The sequence below is a fragment of the Chrysochloris asiatica genome, unplaced genomic scaffold (genome assembly GCF_000296735.1).
Source record: "Chrysochloris asiatica unplaced genomic scaffold, ChrAsi1.0 scaffold00099, whole genome shotgun sequence".
Lineage (NCBI taxonomy): Eukaryota > Metazoa > Chordata > Mammalia > Afrosoricida > Chrysochloridae > Chrysochloris > Chrysochloris asiatica.
The window spans coordinates 952717-976491 of record NW_006408617.1 but is presented as its reverse complement, the minus strand read 5'-3'; the positions used below and the strand labels follow the sequence as shown (position 1 = coordinate 976491).

The window sequence follows — 23775 nt, the reverse complement described above, 5'->3', positions numbered from 1 at the left end:
CACTGGACTTCTAAACATAAGGTCGGCAGTTCAAACCCAATAGCCGCTTAGTAGGAGAAAGATGAGGTTTTCTGTTCCCATAAAAATTTAAAGCCTTGACCACACTATGAAGGGTTGCGATGAGTCAGAATCACCTCTCTGGCAGTGAGTCTGATTTCTTAGCAAAATTTTCGCTGGCCAGAAAATTTAAGGAAAGATGACCTGTTTTTTTTTTTGTTGTTGTTTTTCCAATCTAGAAATAATTTTATTCTCTTGATTTTAAAACCTAACAAAAACACAGTTCTCAGAGCTCAATAGGACCAATCACTGTGACTGATAAATGACCACAGTGGATGTCATTGTAAATAACAGAGAAAATACCAAAAGTCAAAATAAAATGAAAAATTAAGGGCAACTGCCCCCACCCACACACACATTAAAAAAAAAAATGTATCAAAATACTCTGGTACCACCAAAGGGATAGAAATCAAAGTAAAATGATGCTGCTCAGCATACTCTTTCTGCTAGACTTAAATTGTGCAAGACATATGATGAAAAAAAAAATTAGGAGACATGCATCCTGAGGGTAGAAAAAAATAGACTGTTTTCATATTTTCCTACCTACATAATTTATATTTTTTATTAAAATAGGCACTGATGTGTTGCTGTGGGTTAATGCACAGGACTACAAGGTCAGTCTGAGCCACAAGGTTGGTGGTTTAAGCTCAGCAGTTGCTCCTTGAAAACCCTATACATGATTGCTATTAATCAGAACTGACTCGTAAGCACTTTACCAACAACCACCACCATGTACTTACTATATTTGAACAAGAAAGATCCATGCTCCAGAAAACAGAATAGAAAAATCTTGAACTCATCACACCTGGCATTTAAAAAAAAAAACACAATTTATAACTGCAATATTGGCTTTGTCATTTCATATTACTATTCAAAAGCCAGCAAGTTTTAAAAATGTTTCTTCAAAATCTTTTTTAAAGTAAGGAGTAAATATACAGATTGTTAGATGTATTTTTACAAAATAAGGGTAACACTGTGGCTCCATAGGATAAGCACTGGACTGTGAACCACAAGGTTTAGGATAAGCTGAGCTTCCAGACAAAGATAGACTAAGAAGAAGGAGAGATGGACTACTTGTGAATATTTAGTCACTGAAAATCTTATGAAAAGTAGTGGAACACTGTCAGCACCAGAATACTGAATATTGAAACATGATGAAGAGCACCAGAATATTGTCAGATATAGATGAGCCCCTCAAGTTGGAAGGTATTCAAAATGCAACTGGGGAAGAGCTGCCTCCTCAAAGTAAAGCTGACGGTGATGAAATGAATGGAGTAAAACCTTTGGGAATTTCATTTGTTGGTTAGAGAAACAGCTTTAAAGATCCATTAATAACTGGAACATAGAATGTACTAAGTATGAATCTAGGAAATTTGGAAAATGTCAAAAATGAAAAGGAACACATAAATATTGTTATCCTAGGCATTACTGAGCTGAAATGGACTGGTATTGGCCATTTTGAATCTTGCAATCACATGGTTTACTATACTGGGAATGACAAATTGAAGAGGAATGATGTCTCATTCATCATCAAAAAGAACCTATTACAATCATGAATAATTGCTATCAGGACTGACTGTAAGGGTTGGAAATGTAAAGATAGATGTTTTGTAGCAAAAGGATGGGAGTGATTGAATTTGCAGTCCAGGAGCAGAGGTCTCTGGGACCATCAAGAGAGAAGAGTGGAGTGCAGGACCCTACCCAGAGAAGCATTGACACCAGAGATGGAGGACGAGACGATGACGTGGAGAGATGGAGTGGCTGGGGACTTTAGACCCAGAGAGGGAGGGGGTCTGTGTGCTGACGACAAAGGGGCAGGCTTGTGTGGTATACCTTTTGGTAGTTTGATGATGCATGGAGGGGATTATAATCATGGCAATGAAACAATATAGGAGAGGATGAATGTAAAGCTAATGTTCTCCCATGTAAACTATCACATAATTCACAATAAAATATTTAAAAAAGAACCTATCAAAATCTGTTGTGCAGTGCTGTCTCTATGTAATAGGATAATATCCATATGCCTACGAGGATGACCAGTTAATGCCGCTATTATTCAAATTTACCAACCAACTACTAAAGCCAGAGATGATGAAATCGAAGAATTCTACCAACTTCTTGAGTTTGAAGTTGATCAAACATGTAATCAAGATGTAGTGATAATCACTGGTGATTGGAATGCACAGGTTGGAAACAAACAGGAAGAATCAGTCGGTGGAAAATATAGCCTTGGTGATAGAAACGATGCTGGTGATCGCATAATAGGGTTTTGCAAGACCAATTACTTCTTCATTCCAATACCTTTTTAAACAACATAAAAGACAACTATACACATGGACTTCACCAGAAGGAATACACATTTCATGTCCTCTTCTGAATCTGGCTTGAAACTTCTGGCAGTTTCCTGTCCATATTCTATTGCAGTTGTGTTTTCATTTTCTTCAGCAAAATTTTATCTGCATGTGATATTAATATTGCCCAATATTCCTGCATTCCATTGAGTCACCTCTCCTTGGAATGGGCACACATATGGATCTCTTTCAATCAGTTGGCTAGCTAAATATCTTCCAAATTTCTTAGTACAAATGAGTGAGTGCCTCCAGTGCTGCATCAGTTTGTTGAAAGATTTCAATTAGTAGTCTATCAATTCCTGGAGCTTTGTTCTTTGCCAATGTCTTCAGTGCACCTTGAACTTCTTCCTTCAGTACCATTGGCTCTTTATCATATCAAACATATCTATGGAATATATGTGTGAGTGGCTATTATATCAAACATATCTATGGAATATATGTGTCAGAATAAAGAACAAATCTTGGAAGAAGTATATTCGGACTGTACTTCTTCCAAGATTTGTTTGTTCTTCTGACAGTCCATGTTACTTTTTATATATTCTCCAGCACCATAATTCGAATGTATCAATTCTTCTACAGTCTTCCTTATTCATTTTGTAGTATGTATAGCCTAAAACTGACCTACACTAAATTAAGTTAACCATAATACACATCTGTCAGTTTGTCATACAGTGGTTGTTTGCAAGTTGCTAAGACCCTGGAAGCTATGCCACCAGTACTTTAAATACCAGCAGGGTAATGCATGGTGGACAGGTTTCCATTGAATTTCCAGATTAAAATAGACTAGGAAGAAGATGGTGCAAGACTGGGCAGAGTTCCATTCTGTTATGCATAGGGTCACTATGAAGAGGAGCCAATCCGATGGCACCTAACAACAAAAACAACCATAAAATTAAGTGAATGAGGACTAAGGTGAAAGTGACAAAAACCATGTCATTTTCAATACCCTCATATGCATGTGAAATTTGGACAACGAGTAAGGAAGACTATAGATGAATTGATGCATTTGAGTTGTGGTGTAGCAGAAGAATATTAAAAGTACCATGGACTGCCAGAAGAACAAAAAAATCTGTCTTGGAAGAAGTACAACCAGAATGCGCCTTGGAAGTCAGGATGGTAAAATATCGTCTCTTGTTCTTTGGTCATGTGACCAGGAGCAAACAGTTCCATGGAAGGTCAAAGAAAAAGAGTAAGTTCCTCAATGAGATGGATTAGCATAGTGGCAGAAGCAATGGGCTCACATGTAACAATGATTGTGAGAATGGTGCAGGACCAGGCAGTGTTTCATTCTGTTGTGCATGGGTTGCAATGAGTCAGAACCAACTCAACAGCAACTCACAACAACAACAAATTTAACTTGAAATGCCAGAACTGTGTTGTTTTTGTCAGGTGCTATCAAGTGGTTCCGACTCATTGCAACCCATGCACAATAGAATGAAACACTGCCTGGTCCTGAACCATCCTCACAATTGTTGTTACGCTTGAGCCCATTTCTGCTGCCACTGTGCCAATGCATCTCATTTAAAAACTTCTTTTTTACTGACCCTCCTCCACTTTACCAAGCATGCTATCTTCTTCAGGGACTGGTCACTCCTGATAGTATGTCTGAAATATAAGAGATGATGTCTCATCATCCTGGCTTCTAAGGAACATTCTGACTGTACTTCTTCCAAGATTTGTTTGTTCTTCTGACAGTCCATGTTACATTTAATATATTCTCCAACACCATAATTCAAATGTTTCAATTCTTCTACAGTCTCCCTTATTCATTTTGTAATTTGCACATGCATAAGAGGCTATTGGAAATACTAGGGTTTGGGTCAGGCATATATGGGTTTTCAAACTGTTATCTATGCTCTTGAACATTGTAAAGAGAACTTGTGCAGCATATCTACCTAAGGCAATACGTCATTTGATGTCTTGACTGCTGTCAATACCATGAGTGTTGATGATTGATCTGAGCAAAATGAAGTCTGACAACTTCAAGCGTTTCTACACTGATCATGATGTTACATCAAAGTGCAACCCATACTGAATACTGTGGTATTTGAGCTTCATAAGTAAGTATTTTAAGTCCTCTTTGCTTTCAGCAAACAATGACTTCAGCACACCAAGATCTATCTGACGTCAGCTATGATATCCCTCATTCCACGTTCCCCTTCTGAATCCAGCTTAAACTTCTGCAGTTCCCTGTCAATGCACTGTTGTTATTTTAAAATTATATTTAGCAAAATCTTACTTGCATTTGATATTAATGATATTGTCTGATTATTTTCACATTACAAATTTTCACATTACAAATTGTCACAAATATGGATCTCTTCCAATCCATTGGTCAGATAGTTGTTTTCCAAATTTCTTGGCATATGAGTGCCTCCAATGTCACTTCACTTTGTTGAAATATCTTAATTTGTATTCCATCAATTCTTGCTGCTTTGTTCTTTGCCAATGCCTTTAATGCACCTTGGACTTCTTCCTTCAGTATCATTGGCTCTTGATCATATGCTACCTTTTGAAATGGTTGAACATTGATCATTTTCTATGATTTCCATATTCCACTGGATCACTTCTCTTTGTAATGGGCACAGATTTGGATCCATTCCAAATGTTTGGCCAGGTAGCTGCCTTCCAGATTTCTTGGCATAGACGAGTTAGTGTCTCTAGTTCTGGCATCAGTTTGTTGAAAGATTTTCATTTGCATCTGTCGATTCCTGTTGTTGTAAGGTGCCATCGAGTCGGTGCCGACTTATAGCGACCTTATGCACAGCCCTATCCTGGGCCGACCTCACAATCATTACTACTCTAGAGCCCATCGCTGTCCCCCACCCCCAATACAAATCCATCTCACTGAGGGTCTTCCTCATTTTCTCTAGCCCTCCCTTCTCTAGTGACTGGTCCCTCCTGATAATAGGTCCAAAGTATGAAAGATGACGTTTGGCCATCCTGGCCTCCAAGGAGCACTCTGGCTACACTTCTTCTAACACAGATCTGGTGGTTCTATTGGCAACCCATGGCACTTTCAATATTCTTCTCCAACACCATAATTCAAAAGCATCAATTCTTCTATGGTCTTCCTTATTTACTGTCCAATGTTAGCCTTGTTTTTTGCCACTACCTTCAGCACAGCATGTACTTCTTTCTTCAGAACCATTGGTTCTTGATCACATACTACCTCTTGAAATGGTTGAACAATGACCCTTTCTTTTTGGTACAGTGATTGTATGTACCTTCTATCTATTTTTTTTTTATTGTTCTTTCTACATCATTCAATATTTTGCTCATGGAGTCCTTCAATATTTCAAGTCATGGCTTAAATTATTTTCCAGTTATTTCAGCTTGAAAAATGTTGAGCATATTCTTACCTTTTGGTTTTCTATCTTCAGGCCTTTGCACATTTCACTATAATACTTTACTTTGTCTTCTTGAGTTGCCCTTTTAAATTTTCTGTGAAGCTCTTTTACCTCTCATTTCTTCCATTTACTTTTGCCAGGGTTGCATTCTTGCACCATACTTATTCAGTCTGTATGCTGAGCAAATAATGTGAGAAGTTGGGTTATATGAAGAATAAGGTGGCATCAGGATTGGAGGAAGACTCATTAATAACTTGCGATATGCAGACAATACAACCTTGCTTGCTGAAAGCCAAGAGGACTTAAAATACTTATGGATGAAGATCAAAGACCACAGCCTTCAGTATGGGTTACACCTCAATGTAAAGAAAACAAAAATCCTCACAACTGGACCAGTAAACAGTATCAAGATAAATGGAGAAAAGATTGAAGTTGTTAAAGACTTCCTTTTGCTCAGATCAGGCATTCACGAAGGCAGCAATCAAGCAATCAAATGATGCACTGCATTGTGCTAATCTGCTGCACAAGACCTCTTTAAAGTGTTGAAGAGCAAAGATGTCAGTTTGAGGATTAATGTGTGCCTGACCCAAGATATAGTATTTTCAATAAACTCATATGCATGTGAAAGTTGGACAGTGAATTAAGAAGATAGTAGAAGAAATGATGCATTTGAGTCATAGTGTTGGAGGAGAATATTAAAAGTGCCATGAACTGCCACAAGAACAAACCAATCTGTATTGGAAGAAGTACAGTCAAAGTGCTCACTAGAAGCCTGGATGGCAAAATTTCATCTTTCATATTTCGGACCTATTATCAGGAGGGACCAGTCACTGGAGAAGGGTATCATGTGTGGTAAAGTGGAGGGTTAGAGAAAATAAGGAAGACCCCCAGTGAGATGGATTGGTACAGGGAGGACAGCGATGGGCTCCAGAGTAGGAATGATTGTGAGGTTGGCCCAGGACTGGGCAGTGTTTTGTTCAATTGTGCATAGGGTCACTATGTGTCGGTACCAACTCAATGGCACCTAACAATGACAGCAATGCGCAATGGTGGAGAACAAGTTTCATAGTCTTTTCTGACCTTCATTTTGGTCTTTTCCTTCTTATAGTAGGTACTGTTCTTAATGATCTTTTGCTTTCTTCCTGTATGATGTTCTTGATATCATCCCACAGCTCTTTCGGTGTTCAGTCATTAGTGTCTTATGCAATGAATCTATTCTTGACATGATCTCTAAATTCAGTTGTGATACATTCAGGGTCATATTTTGACTCTTGTGGACTTGTTTTAATTTTCTTCAGCTTCAGTCTGAACTTGCATATGAACAAAAGATTGACTGTTCCATAGTTTGCCCCTGGGCCCCTGGCCTTGTTTTGACTGATGATATGACAGTTTTGACTGTCTCTTCTCACAGACATAATCAGTTTAATTTCTAGGTATTCCATTTGCTGAAGTCCATGTGTCTAGTCATGTTTTATGTTGTGTAAGAAGGTATTTGCAATGAAGAAGTCATTAGTCTTACAAAATTCTATCATGTTATCGCCAACATCATTTCAATCTCCAAGGCCATATTTTCCGACTACCAATCCTTTCTCTAACCTTTGCATTCTGATCACCAGTAATTATGAATACATCTTGACTGCATGTTTGAACAATTCCAATCTGAAGAAGTTGATAGAATTCTTCAATTTTGATAGCATTCTTTAATTTCATTATTAGCATTAATGGTTGGTGCATAAATTTGTTATTTCTAGCATAGTAAATAATATGATTTTCAGATCAAACTGGCCAATAGCAGTCCATTTCATCCTACTAATATCTAGAATATTGATCTTTATGCATTGCATTTCATTTTTGACAAATTCCAATTTTCCTACATTCATATTTGGTACATGCCATGGTCTGATTATTTATGGATGCTTACAGCTGTTTCTCCTCATTTTGAGCTATGCTCCATCAACAGATAAAGGTCCTGAAAACTTTACTCCATCACGGCCAACTCTACTTTGAGGAGGCAGCTCTTCCCCAATTGTATTTTGAGTGTCTTCCAACCTGAAGAGCTCATCTTCTGGCACTATATCTGATAATATTCTGGTTATATTCATAATGTTTCAATATTCAGTATTCTTGTGCTATCTGACAGTGTTCCACAGCTCTTCATAAGGTTTTCCATGGCTAACCATTCAGAAATAGATTGCTTCACTTTCTTCCTAGACTGTCTTAGTCTTGAAGCTCAGCTGAAACCTTTCCACCATTGTGATTCTGCTGGTATTTAAAATACTGGTGGCATAGCTTCCAGTATCATAGCAATGCTCAAGCTACCACAATCCAAGAAACTGACTGATGAGTGGTGAAGAATTGTGGTGGTATTCTATAAAGGAATCTACCCAAAGATTTAAGGAAATTGCAATTAATTAAGAGTGGATTTATTATGTAGGACTCCAGTAATCAACCCAAAGTATACCTTTCACCACAAATATAACGAAATAAATTTATGATTGAATTCCAAGCACTTAAAGACTAATGTGCTTGCTCTTCTATGTAGGTCGGATTTTATAGTGTGAACAGCTCTCACTATATTTGGGAACCTGACTACAACGAAGGTGATTGGATCCTGGTGTTGTTTTTGTTAAGTGCCATCAAGTCAGTTCCGACCTGTAGCGATCCCTGTACAGGGTTTCTGAGGACCGTGCATTGGATTTGAACCACTCACATTGTAGTCCAGCACATTGTTCTGCAGCACCACACCAGGACTCCAGATTCAGGGGGGAGGGGTTAGCAGGGTCAAAGCAGCAGTATTATTTGAGAAAGACAAGGTGGGTGTGGCCCTTTGAAAACTTTATTGTACACAGTTCTACTCTTTCACACATGGAGTCACCACAATCTTGAATCACCTCAACAGAAACCATTGTCAACAATGCTGGAAAGAATAAGATTGGTGTGGGAAGAGGTCACAATATTTACAATCAACTAATTAATAGGCCTGGTGTATTACTGTAGGATAAGCACTGGACTGCTTAGTGGTTCAAACTCACCATTCACTCCTTGGAAACCCGATACAGTGTCATTATTAGCTGGAATTGACTAAACTACACAACAGATTAGTAGTTGAGATCTGGAAGGTCTATGGTCTTTCCAGAAATAATGAAATTATTGAACAAGTGTGGGTATTTAAAACAAATTAAGGAATCTTCTTTTGCTAGATAGAACTTTAATTGACAGAAAAAATAAATATTCAATAAGAATTTGATATAAAGTTTATTTTGAAACCTTAATTAATTTTAACCTTGGGCTACTTTCTAGTTTCTCATATTTTACATTTTTTATTTAAAAATATGAAATCAAGTTGTTTTATTTCTATGCCATATAGGCATATTAACATAATAGTTGAAAGGCACTCTGCAGTGGCCTTTAATCAGTTAATGTGGCCTTCTGTGAATAACCAAGTAAGCACAGCCAAGCAGAGTCAAAGAGCACAGGTTTTAACCATGTCTAAAGGTTGAAATTATCCTGACATCTTAGTACAAGACAGTCAATATGCACTATTGGCTTTAGAGTAATTGGGTAAAACCTACCTTAATTACTGTATATAAGCTTTATATTTTTAAAGTGTTAAAGAGCAAAGATGCCAGCTTGAGGACCTGTACCTGACCCAAGCCATGGTATTTTCAATAACCTCATATGCATATGAAAGCTGGACAGTGAATAAGGAAGACCGTAGAGGAATTGATGCTTTTGAGTTATGGTGTTGGAGGAGAATATTGAAAGTGCCATGGGCTGCCCGTAGAACCAACAGATTCGTGTTAGAAGAAGTGCAGCGAGAGTGTTCCTTGGAGGCCAGGATGGCCAAACTTCGTCTCTCATACTTCAGACATATTGTGAGGAGGGACCAGTCGCTGGAGAAGGATATCATGTTTGGTAAGGTGGAGGGTCAGAAAAAAAGAGGAAGACCCCCAGCGAGATGGATTGGTAAAGTGGCAGCATCAATGGGCTCAAGTGTAGCAACAATTGTGAGGTTGGACCAGGACGGGCAGTGTTTCATTCTGTTGTACATACGGTCACTATCAGTCAGTGCTGACTCGATGGCACCTAACAACTAAAACAACAAGCTTTATATCCTTCTCAGTATGCTATACAGCCAAACAGCCTGAAATTTCAAGGCTGTTATATGCATTCAATTAATGTTGAAATTAGGCATACCAGCATTTGTCATAAAGAGGATTCCGATTTTTACCTTGGAGTCCTGGTGTTGCGCTGTGGGCTAATGTGTCAGACTGCAAAGTCATTTGAACTGCAAGGTTGGTGGCTCAAGCTCATCAGCTGGTCCTAGGAAATCCAATACAGGGTTGCTATGGGTCAGAATCGACTCGATGGCACTTAACAGCAACAACAATGCATGAATAGTCACCAACTATGATAGGGAATTGAGATGACAAATGGTAAGCTATTCTGTGGTGATATTTTAGAATAGGAACAACTTTTTCTTAGCCTTTTTCATTTTCCTAGAAATAGTGAAATGAGATTTTCAAAATATAAATGACTGTTGAACATGTATAAATGAATTTGTAAGTTAGTGTATAATTTTTTGTTTGTTTTCGAGATGTAACATTATTATAAACTTATTATTACGGATATTTTTATTTTAAAATAAACTATTTAAGATAACCTAAGGAGCTCTGGTTGGCCAAGTGGCATCATCGATGGACTCAAGTGTGGCAACAATTGTGAGATTGGACCAGGACCGGGCAGTGTTTCGTTCTGCTGTGCATAAGGTCACTATGGGTCAGTACCGACTCAGTGGCACCTAACAACAAAAGGAGCTCTGATAGTGTAGTGGTTACAATCAGGCTGCTAATCTCATGGTCAGCAGTACGAACTACCAGCTGTTCCACAGAAGAGAAATGAGGCTTTCTACTACCATAAAGATTTACAGCCTCGGAAACCTTGTACATAGGGTCACTATGAATTGGAACCGACTGCACACGCACATAAAACAACAACAATGTGCCTGGAATTAAAATAATAACAATAATAAATGCTTCTCTATTTGGAATACTTTCCAACTGGAAAAAGAAGAACAATTTTTCTGGTGGTTTTTATAGAAAATTTTGTGTTCAAGTTATTCAAAGAACATGATCATAAAAAAGTATTTTATATGTAACTCAATAGTGTAATATGCATAGATTCACATATTTGATTGTCTTCTACAAAATTATTTTCCTTTGGTAGATTTTGGCAAAGAAAACAGCACAAATGATCCTGAAGTTTCTATAGATACCATAAGACATTATCAGAGTTCCAAGAAACAATTTGAAGAGAAAAAAAGCAGATCGTCATCTTTCATCTCCTCCGTTGATGATGAACAAAAGCCACTCTTCTCAGGAATAGTAGATTCTCCTCTGGGAACAGGGAAAGCAACTGGACTCAATTATGAAGAAACAGTGCCCACCTCAGGAAGAAGCCACATAGACAAAAGAAGCCATTCTTGCAAAGGTAATCAAGTTTCTTGTAAGTCAGAAACCTGTCACTCCTCAATGCTACTCATAGAGGGTGACTTCTAACAAAATCTACTCAGTTTTACAATTTTATTAAAATATTTGCAGAGTCCAGACTTCAGGCCATCAAAGTGTTTACAAGATTCTACAATGAGTGATTGTTTCTAACCATGAGAGGTTTTGTAACTATCCAGAAATAATGTAATGACATTTAAAATAATAATAATAATAATAATAATGTGGCAATGTCAATTATAGTGTCTTCAGTGGGGATGGGATCCATGAGTATTTTAAGAGTGTACAGCGCTGTGGGTTAATGCCCTGCAAGGTTGGTTTGAACCGCAAGGTCAGTGGTCCAGGCTCACTAGCCATTCCTCAGAAACTCTATAAAGGGTCTCTATAAGTCAGAGCAGACTCCACGGCACTGAACAACAGCAACAGCCTAGAGTCATTCATAGGCAAAGAGCCTTCGATTTCATGCTCTACAGCATTATTGAATTCTTATATGTATATTCTATACTTCTGTGGCACTGTGGGATAAGCACTGGACTGTTAACCACAAGGTGGTTCTAACCCACTAGCCATTCCTTGGAAATCCTATACGGAGTGTCACTATGCAACAGGCCAAACTCAATGGCACTTAACAACAACATTCTCTATCTACTTCTCACCTCCATCCCTGTAATTTTATAGCATGAAAGGCCAGGCAGTAAATGCAAAATACAATAAATGCAAAAATAAATAAATAAATAAATAAATAAACTAAGAATTATGAGAAAGTGAGGAGAAATAATATAGGTTGCAGCTTATTTGAACACAATTTATTTAGGATGCCTACCAAAAAGGATATTCAAAATAGGTTTTGTTTTAGAATATACCCAGGAGATGAATGTTAATGCTTGATTAATGTATAAAGATTTGATGCTAGAGGATGGCAAATTCAGGAAAACAATGGAAAAACAATTAACACAGCATAACAGGAGCTGTTGATGTTGTTGCTAAGCGCCATTAAGTCAGTTCTGACCCATAGCGACCCTATAAGGTTTCTAAGGAGCAGCTGGTGAGCTTGAATTGACAACATTGTGGTTCAAACTGACTTTTCAGTCCAGCACATTAAGCCACAGTGCCACACCAGGACTCCATGGTGGTGGTGGAGCCCAATGAACAGATTTAGCTAGATTTGCCATTGAGTGTTCCTAAGAATAAGTTTGGGTCAGACTACTTGTGTTCCAACCCCAACTCTGTCATTTGCTCTCTTTATGACTTTGTACAAATGACTTGACTGATCCCCCTAAGACTTAATTTTCACATCTTTAAAACAGGAATAATAATATCATCTAACCAATTAATTATTTGTGATAAATAACAGTTGTAAATTACCTTTTATGAAATAAATTCCCTAACTTCAATTAGTATTTTCTCATGGGTTTTTGTTTGTTTGTTTTTCCTCCTAACACTTGAATTATTTATTATATCCCTATTGTTGTTGTCTGTCAGTTCTGACTCTTAGTAACCCTGTGTAGGGTTTCCAAAAGGCTGGTGGATTTGAACTACTGACCTTGCAGTTAGCAGTTCAGTGTTTGTCCTACAGTGCTACCCTAGGTCTCATTACATCCATGGATATATAAAAATCTAGAAATGAAGAAGGCAGAGCAAAACATCTAAATAATTGAACAAAAATTATATTAAAATGGGACGTTTGGGGCCTGAAAGACTAGCAAAACATATGGGACAGATTAAGTAAATATTATCTAGCATCATCACTATTATTTGATAGTAACATAGCTGATAGTAAAGTCTTTCTTAAATCTAGGATTTTACATTAATCCAGAATTACTTTTCCTATCATATCAAATCACCTTTTGCCATGACCCCATGTTGAAGTAAGCTAAGAATATATGAAAATGTTCTCTGGACAATCTAAAATCTTGATGAAGTGAATGAAAATAGCACCTCATTTATCACATTGCAAGAATGGAATATTCTTATCAAATACGATTACCAAATGTCCCATTTTAGTTATTTATTAAAATGGATCTCTGGGAAGTGCTAAGAATAGAAACAGGTTGTATCTGAAAATCAGGAGCTCTGAAGTGCTTGCTGGCATCTTTGCTACCTCCAAAGTCAGCATATAATAAGGTGCTTTTATTGCATATTCTCCTTACTTTTTAGATTCTCTAGTGACAAGTCACAGAAGATATATGTTTAGAATTGTATTCTACTTTGCAATGCCTTTCATTGACAGTGAAATGCCATGCCCTTCATCTTATATTTTTCTTTGCAACTTTGTCCAATTATTTTTAATTAGCACAAGATCCCCAAAGTATGCTAGCAAATAATTTTATTATCGACCAATTTTTAGTTTCAATTATTTATAATGCAATCCTGATTGAAATGATAAATAATGAACTTGAAAATGCCTAGCTAAGGATGCATGCCAACTAAGTAAAGAGAATTCATGTCCTACCGCTTCGCTGCTAACCTAGTTAATTAATACGATTAACCAACGGAGAATTTTAGAACTTCCTTGACTTCAAATTCTATCCCCTAGTGATTTTTAAGGGTAAAATACTGTGGAATGTTCAAGAACAGAAATAATATGTAAGGAATAGCAGTAACTACTAGCATGGTAAACTACTAGATCTCTGCACATTGTAGTTTTACTATCAATGGGGAATTTCCCTGACTCACATTCCTAGCATTTACCATGTTGAATCCACAAGAAGAGCACATTTTAGGCAAAACTACAGAGAAAACCAAAAAGTTAAATGAACTCTGATTCTACTTAGATTGAGGTCAAAATTGACACTAAGAAAATTGTGTACTCAGAGCAAAGTGAAAGTTTACTTTCTGTTCATCCATTTTCCAGAAATATGTCTTGCAACTATAGCAACATTTTCCAAGGCAACCATGTGCAGATTCTTTCTGAGCTATATTTAGAAAGTATCTATAAGGATGTTCATTTTGATTAGGACCACTAACCAGAATTTTCTCTTTGAACTCCTTATTTTTCAAATCACAGGTAAAACAATTTCATCACATTTTTCAGATTTTAATAAGAGCAAATTATAATCAAGGAAGCCTCTTTCTAGCACTCTATACTTTATTCATTCCTGCTTTTTAAAAAATTAAGTTTTTGAGCTCTGGAAAAATATATATAATCTATAATTTATTGAATGTGAGTCACCATTTTTATTTAAACATAAATGTATTATATATGATGAGGGAGATGAAAGAGCAGTTAAGCATAGATAGAAATTCTGTAAGCTTTCTTCACATATTTCTTTTTTTAGCATAATCTTTAACTTCAACCTTATCAGTTCTTGTCTGCTTTAAAGCTTCCCCCATTAGCTGGCTAAAATGAGGCTACAAGGGACAAGCATCAGCGTCACCAAATCATTCATAGGTGTGTTCCGAATGTTTTTGTTTGACATTGCTGTTTCAAAGTTGAAAAAAGAAGTTGAATAACAGATTGAAACATTCATTGTTCTTAAATAGGTACACATATTATTGAGTAGCAAATCATACTTCTCAGTGAAAATCTGCTGGGAAAATATGTAAAATTCCAACAATGTCACTTTTCTTCCTTTTCTGTGTTCATTTTCATTTTGCCAAGTTTGATAACATATCAAAAGAAACAATATGCTGTCACTTTAAAAAAGCAAAATGCAACACTAGGATCCCCAAAACAAAGGAAGCTTTCATCACAAAGGACCCTTGTATAATTCATGGTGAGCTCTCTGAAGTCTTTTAGGTCTTGTAGTAGAAGGAACCCTGACCTTATGGTTTCCAATTCTCCTCCTGAATGTGCTAATTCCTTTGTTACAGCCTTCCCTTACCCAGGCAGAAATTGTAGACACCTCATTAGAGAAATTTCTGTGTATCCAGTGATAAAAGGATAATGAGAGAAAAACCATGAAGATACAGAAATTGAGTATGCTACTTATAGAAATGAACTCCTGGTATGGCATTGTAGGACAAGCACTGGATTGTGAACCAAAGGGTCAGCAGTTTAAAACCAACAGCTGCTCCTTGAAAATCTTATACAGGGTCACTGTAAGTCAGAACCAAGTCGACAGTACTTAACAACAAAACTTGTAGAAATGGAATATATTTGAACTGCTTTTCTGTATTTTTGGAGAAATTAGAAATGGAAGTGATTTCAAGAAGTCTTACCATCTTGTTCTTTATTTCTAGAATCATATTCAATCCTCCCCAAATCAGAGGATGTTTTCTTAAATTGCCAAAGATAGAACTTTTATCACTTTACATAATAACTTTTCTCAGTATTTAATCATAGCTACTTGTCAAAAAAAAGAAAAAGAAAATCTAATATCATTAGGATTCCATGTGAAAATGAAGGCCAGCTTTAGTCTTTCCCTTATACCATCATAATTAGTAAAGGTAAAGATGTTTCTTCATTTTCCTTATTTCTGAACTGAACTCTCAACTCCATTAGCAGGTTTTCAAGGTTGTATTTCCCAACCCTTTATTTTTAAACTCCTCTCGGAATAAAATGCTGAATTTGAGAAAGCATAGCAAAAACATTAAGAGTAGATGGCAAAAATGAAATTTAAAGTAGGATGCTATACTTGTCCACATGAATTGGTAACTTGAAAAAATAGAATATCAGAGAAACTAAAATAAAAGATGCTCATAAAATGGATCTTTATATGAAAAATAATCATAATCTTGCTACATGGAATTCTTTAGGAGCCTATATCTTCTTTATCTTTAGCTCATCAACATTCAATAGAATGCCTGGTACATAGCTCACAGTCAGAAATTTTGAGAAGTGGACCTCCACAGATAAGCAATGTAGAGAAGTATAAAAATATACGGTATATTTAAGGTATAGTAACATAAACATATTCCAAATAAAAGAGCCATAAGGAAAATTGTTAGATAATGATGCGAGAATATTAAGGACAGTATAGAAGGAGCTACAAAGAAACATGAAACATTAAACAGTGGTTTGAGGGCTAAAGGACTTTTTAGAATTTTCTCATAGCTAATGGTTTATGACCCCAGGCTATATATTTCAGTTGGTTGGCTTAAGGGACTTGCCCTGAAGATAGCAGTTTCCTGTGGCTCTCTTTTGGACTCAATCTGAGTCAAGAAACAAGCAAATTCTTCTGTGGAAAAAAGTTCTAAAATCTTAAAATCAAAATCACAAACAAAATGATTTTGCACTTTTATAATTTTCGCCTCAATATTAAAGTACAGAATCCTGGCTTTCTGCTTATAGGTCCTTCAGCTTGTACTCCAAGATTGCTTCTCACTTGTTTTATAGATACCTATGTGTTACCTATACTAAGGGGCACCCGAAAAGTTGATGTTGGTTTTACTATTTTCCACAGATATCACTGACACTCGAAGCTGGGAACGCGAAAATATCCGGACTCAGCCCGATGAGTCTAGTCCCTCAGCACTGCAGCAAGGCGCCTGGGGGATATCCGAAACTGAAAGTGACCTTACATACGGGGAAGTAGAGCAAAGACTAGATTTGCTTCAAGAACAACTTAACAGGTAATAGTAGGAGCAGGAAAAAGGAAAACACAGCACAAGTCCGAGAAGGGTCTAGCCTAAGTTGCTGGTGTTAGGTGTTCTACAGTCAGCTGGCTTCGTTGTACCCATTCCCAACAGAATATAATGTTTCCCAGTCCTGAGCCATCTTTGGACTTACTGATATAAAGTATACCATTGTTGTGGCCATGGTGCATATTTAGTTTTTGTATGTGAAATATATACAACAAAGCACACCAGTGAAATCATTTCTACACTTATAACTCGGTGACAGTGATTACATTCTTCAGGTTATGCAGCCATTTTCATTCTCCTTTTCCCAATTATCCTACCACAGCTCCACAAAAGCTTCTCATGTAACCTGTAGAGTTGCTGTTGTCAATTTAACCACTTATAATTATTTAAAGTAGCACAATACCCAAGGCAGACATTCTTGATCAATGAAGTTAAATAATTTGTTTGGTTTAAAAATGACTTCAGGGGATAGTTTTAACTTAACTTTTAAGTATTGTTTCAGGGCAGTAGTTTCAGATGGTCATCCAGCCTGAATGACTCCCAGAAAGTTGGGATTTCATGAGAACTTAAAATTCCATTCAACATTTTCCACCTTTTGATCAGGATTTTTCTAGAGTCTTTGATCAAATTAACTGGGTACCAACCATTTATTCTGGTCTCATTGCAAAAGATGCAGATCTACATTCCAATTTCTCTTCAAATCCCTGATTCCTCTTACTCTACTGCTCCAGCAGAATTGTTGTTGCTGTTTTTAAGTGCTGTTGAGTTATTTCCGACTCATAGCAACCCTGTGTAGGGTTTCCGAGGAGCAGCTGGTGAGCTTGAACCACCGACTTTGTGATTCAAAGTAGTGCATTATCCCACAGAGCCATAGCAGACCAGTTAATGTATGTTGCATGACTGCTGTCAAACTTTTGAAACCCCGGGTATTATACAATGAACTAGAGGGTATAAAAGAAACACTGAAAACCTTATTAGGTCAGTTGACTGAGATGTCTCAGGAAACCATCACCCTAAACTTAAAAAAAAAAAAAAAAAAAAACCCACCCATGAGGTGTTTGACAGTACATGGCACTGGTTTGAATCACAAGGGAGTTCACTTTGATCCAAAAATGTAGCCCACAACTACACTACACAGGATCCCAGTGGTCACAGACAGAAGGCTGTGCAACCTAAATGAAAATGTTCAAAGCAAAGGATTTACTGAATCAATTTAAAGCATACAATAATATAAGGGGAACAAAAGGAGGTCATTAAAACACTAAAAGTAAGTCCATATGTGGCAGAAGAACCAGAGTATCTGAATCCTCGTTTGCACAATGTTCACAAACCTATTATCGGCCTTCTCTGCCAATGGTGTGGTAACAAGGCCCAGAGATGAAGACTGCAAAAGGGGATCCACAGACAAACACCATTCCCTATGCCAGCAGCACACATCTGCTCTATTACAGAATTGTATTGGTCAAGTACACCTGACCACAGCTGTGGCTTGCCAATTAGCGACTGGACAGCCCCACACTGTGATTACCTCTTGTTGGTAAAACACATATGGAGCTAGAATGAGATGTTAGGCCACATTTGGAGGTGAAAGTTGTCCACTTTCAGGAATCCAATGATTTATCCTAGCAGCAATGATTGGTTGGTACAGGGCAACAAGTAAAACATAAAATCTCTATTTTAATCCTGAAGGAAGGCCCAAATCAGAAAATATGTATAAAGTCAGAGAATATACTCAGATGAGTACCAATTATAGAAATGAAGTTTGTTATTAATCCTGAGGCTGAAAGTATAAACTTGGAAGGACATGTACATCTAGGGCCCACTTGTTTTACAAACACTTATTAGTGATACCATTATTAGTATTGTTTTACTAAATTAATACATTATTAGTAGTGTATCAAACTTTTCCATAGCCAACATGCAATTAAATCTTTTTTTAACAGGTACCAGTAAATCTGTGTGCTTTTCTCTGAAGATGGTTTCAATTGCTACCACCAGTATTTTACCTATGATTAAATTTTTTCTGCATATCTCTGATATTTTCACCAACGTTTTATTGCCTAACTTGATTTAGCTGGTTTGGGATTTAAAATACCAAACATTGCATTTTACTGCACAACCATCTCCAGCAACACTTTCATCACTTTACCCTGTGATTGTTGTGGTTGTTATTAGTTGTGTTGACTAGGTTCCAACTCATAGTCACCTTGTATAGGGTTTCTGAGGCTGTAAATCATTAGGAGAGCAAAAAGCCTCATCTTTCTCCTGTACAGCTGCTGGTGGATAGGCTCACAAGTTTTTGGTGAGCAGCCCAGTGCTTATCCTATAGCGCCACACCAGGATCCTGCTTTCTCTGTTGTTGTTGTTAAGAGGAATTGGTTCTGAGTGACTCATAGTGACCCTGTAAAGGGTTTCCAAGGAGTGGCTGCTGAGTTTGAACCCCCAACCTTGCAGTTAGCAGTCCAGTGCTTATCCTGCAGCAACACACCCAGACTACCCCACTTACCCTAAAAGGCAAAAATATGAAAAGCAAGTTTGAAGAGGATAGAACAGTTCAGACCTTTACTTTCCAGTGTGGGTAGGGATCCTGAAACACTTTCTAGAGCCATGTATACCCTTTTTAGCTTCAGCAGTGTTGAAATGTAGACCTGAATTTCTACACCATTTGTCTCATCCAAAGACACATATTTAGTACACGGTGAAATAAGAAAAAATAATAAAATAAGTATATATATATTTGTTATTATGGTTAAGTGCCATCAAATCAGTTCTGACTCATAATGACCCTGTATAGGGTTTCCAAGGAGTGGCTGGTGAATTTGAATGCTGACTTTGCGGTTCCTTGTCGTCCAGTGCATTATCCCACAGTGTCACACCAGGACTCTATATATATGAGAACCTACCAATGCTGCTGTTGTTGTTGTAAGTGCCATCTAGTCTTTTCCACTCATAGAGACCCTGTATAGGGTTTCTGAGGAGCAGCTGGAGGGTTTGAACTGCCGACCTTGTGGTTTGTAGTCCAGTGCTGATCCACAGTGCCACACCAAAAGTTATATATATATATATATAGTATATTTTCAATCAGGAGTCCTGGTGTGGCACTGTGGTGCTGGACTGCAAAGTCGCTTTGAACCTTGGTCAGCAGTTCAAGCTCACCAGTCACTCCTTGGAAACCCTATACAAGGTTGCTATGAGTTGGAACCAACTCGATGGCACATAACAACAACTATTTTCAATCAGCTTTACTGATGTTACCATCTTTGCTTTGATGGCCAACTAAATTATATGTAGGATTAAAGATAGACATTTTTGTCTACATTTTGTTGTTGCTGTTGTTGTTGTTGTTGCTAAGTGCCGTCAAGTTGGTTCCGACTCATAGTGACCCTATGTGGGGTTTCTGAGGAGAAGCTGGTGGGTTTGAACTGCCAACCTTGTTCGCAGTCTAGTGCTGATCCTACAGCACCACACCAGGAGCCCATGCCTACATTTATATGTACATATTTAGGTAAAGCAAAGGAGCCTTGTGGTAGTGGTGCAGTGGGTTAAGTGTTTGGCTGCTAACTACAAGGTTTTTGTTTTTAAGTGCTGTTGAGTGGGTTCCAACTCATAGCAACCCTGTATAGGGTTTCCAAGGAGTGGCTGGTGAGTTTGAACCACCAACCTTGTAGTTCAAACAGACCTGCAGTCCAGCATATTAACGCACAACACCATCCCAGGACTACAAGGTAGGTGGTTCAAACCCATCAGTTAATGAGCTCCCACATAAAGATTTATAGTCTTAGAACCCTAAGAAGCAGTTTTACTTTAGCCTATCGGGTCACGATGAATCAGAATCAACTGGATGGCAGTAAGCTTAGTTTAGTTTTTAGGTAAATCATTAACACATGATACAAAAGCAGTTCTTCCTAAATCTTAATGTACATACAGATTGACTGGAAATCTTGTTAAAATGCAGATTCTAAGTCAATAGGTCTGCAGTTGGCAGATATTGCACATTTATAAAAAGCTCCCAGCTATGCCAGATGCTGCTGGTCTGGGGACCACACTTTGAGTAGGTAGGCCCTAGAGAATGTAAATGCTGTTAGTAATGACTCCAACCCTAGCAGAACACCCAGAGCAATTCATATGTATGCCTCTAGAATGGTATGAAGCACTGTTTCACCTTGTGTTAGTTATTTATGTGCTTCCTTCATCTTTCCTTCCTAGGCATTCAGCTCCTCTCAGCTGCCTGCAATCAGACTCTCTATTAATTCATCTTCATGTTCTGCCTTCACCTACTTACACTGTGGGTCTTTGTGAATGAGTGAAAAATACATATTTTACACAATTTTGTAGCTTTGCTGACCTTCCTCAGTCCCTCAAAAACTTGTAATTATTTAACTGGACTGTTCCCTTCAGCTTTAAAGACAAAACTAGTTTGTTTATTTCTTTAAATTCTAGGCAATTCCTCTTGAGCAAAGCAGATTATTTATACTCAAGACTCAGGAGAAGCATCCATTTTACTTAAACCAATCAACTGTAGTCATAAAATATGAAAATACAACCTCGTTGATAAAGCTCCCCTTTGTTGAATGACCCATAATATTGTCAAATAACTAATAAAACTAAATTTATTCAAAATCACTACACAATGGTAGATCACCACCTTGATAGAATCTAAGCCCCAACTTAGATGGGAAAATATGAAATAGGGTATCTATTGGACTTTGGGTTCTAAATCTTCAAGTTGGAGAACTGGTGGGATTGGATAAAGTTTGTGATATACAAGTTCATTCAGAATTTGCAGACTCAGTGAGATAAGGATCTGGATGCATGTCTCGATAAAATGTATTTGATTAAGCAAGTTTGTTCAGATGAGCAGATTGTTGTCTTCAATGAATTGCTCTTTGGGTCAACAAAAAAGAGAAAGACTCCCAATGAGATGGATTGGCACAGTGGGCAGCAGTAATAGGCTCAAGCTTAACAATGATGGTGCTGGGCAGGGCAGTGTTTCCTTCTGTAGTGCCATGGAGTCCCTATGAATCAGAACTGACTCAACAGCACCTAACAACAATAAGAAGTAGATTATTGGTTTAGTCTTATATTTCCCATGCTAAGTTATTCTGGAACACACAACAAAGTCGTATTGAACGATGTGGTCTATACTTTATCTAAATTTTATTAAGGCAGATGGTCTTAGTTCTCACCTTTTACTGGTCTCTTCACTTGCCACATGACGTTACTGTGTTTGTTAGCCCACCTATAACAACATGGTGCAATGTGGTGCATGCGTATATGAATGCTAAAACGTCACCTTCTCTCACACACACTGAAAATAGACAGAATCCATCATATAGCAATCTTGTTTCTCAGAGACCACTGCTGACTGTTTGACAAAGGTTTTATAAGACTCAAAAAAATCTAATGTTTGGGTCTATTAGCCATAATCACCAGATGCTCCTCAGAAATCCTATACAGAGTTGCTATGAGTAGGAACCAACTTGATGGCACTTAACAACAACATGTACATATGAGGAGTCCTGGTGTGGTGCAATAGGATAAGCACTGGACTGCTAACCATAAGGTCAGTGGTTCAAACCTAACAATTGCTCCTTGGAAGCCCTATACAGGGTTGCTATGAATTGGAAACAACTTGACGGCACTTAACAATATTAACATATATGTATAAAGGTTCTGAATCCCACTCATTGATGGAGCTTTATTCTGTTGCCCACTCCCAAATTCTCTTATATACAACATCTTCATCTCTTATATACAACATCTTACTTAGTTAAAAAACTAAGTAAGTCACTGACTTAATAATGCTATCAGGGTATATAGCCACAGATATATTTATGATGAAGTCTGAATGTAAAATTTTCTTTGGAGATTCAGAGAAGAGACATGAATTTTGAATGAATCTGATAATGGAAACTTACTGAATGCATTTAAAATTTGAGGTAGGCATTTATGAGTAAAAGCAAAATTTCTGTACAATGATGTGGACTAGATGGCACCATAAAAACATTAGATCAGTCCTTTGGGTAACAAATAGATAAATAACTAGTTGATGACTCAATTTTTCCCTTTTCAGTGTTTTTTTTTTTTTTTTTTTACATTTACAAGGCAAGTCATATATATTTATAGCTATTGGTTTGTTGTTGTTATGTGTCATCGAGTCAGTACCGACTCATAGTGACCTTATGCACAGAAGAATGAAACACTGCTGGGTCCTGGGCCAACCTCACTACTCTTGCCACTCTCGAGTCCATTGATGCTGCCACTTGGCCAATCCATCTCTCTAGGAGTCTTCCTCTTTCTCTCTGACCCTCCACCTTACCAAACATGATATCCTTCTCAAGCGACTGGTCCCTAATAAGGAAGACCGTAGAATAATTGATGCTTTTGAGTTATGGTGTTGGAGGAGAATATTGAAAGTGCCATGGGCTGCCAAAAGAACTAATGGATCTGTGTTGGAAGAAGTGCAGCCAGAGTTCTCCTTGGAGGCCAGGATGGCCAAACTTCATCTCTCATACTTTGGACATGTTGTCAGGAGGGAGCAGATATTGGTTTGTAATACACGAAATCAAACAAACCCATTGCCATTGAGTTGATCCCTCAGAGCCGCTGCTTGGTGTCAAGCACTGATCTTGAGGAGCAATGCTTATCTTGCATTGCTTAGCCTACGTCACCACCAAGGTGTTTTTAGAATAAGATACTAACATACATAGTTTTATTTACCAAATATAAAAAAGTTATAATGGTAATGTGCTATTGTGATATTTTAAAAAAATATTTGAAGTGCTAATTACTTTACACCATCTTTGGTAATGTTTACATTTTTTTTTAATTTAGAAGCAAAACAGCAAGTTCAAATAAGTAGAGTTTGAAGCATTTTCTAAGGGAGGAATCCTGTCCACATTGTGCTTTATTGACTACACAAAAGCTTCTTAATTGTGTGGATCATGACAAGCTATGGACAACATTGCGAAGTATGAGTATTCC

General features: G+C 37.4%; 1 protein-coding gene across 1 annotated transcript in view; it reads left to right on the top strand.

Moving 5' to 3' along the window:
• KCNH7 (potassium voltage-gated channel, subfamily H (eag-related), member 7) overlaps nt 1–23775 on the top strand; it is a 649673-nt gene that overhangs the window by 621039 nt on the left and 4859 nt on the right. Inside the window, exons 14-15 of the mRNA XM_006867030.1 lie at nt 10997–11248; nt 16611–16779. Of these exons, the coding sequence (XP_006867092.1) occupies nt 10997–11248; nt 16611–16779 (421 nt within the window). The remainder of the gene's footprint in view (nt 1–10996; nt 11249–16610; nt 16780–23775) is intronic.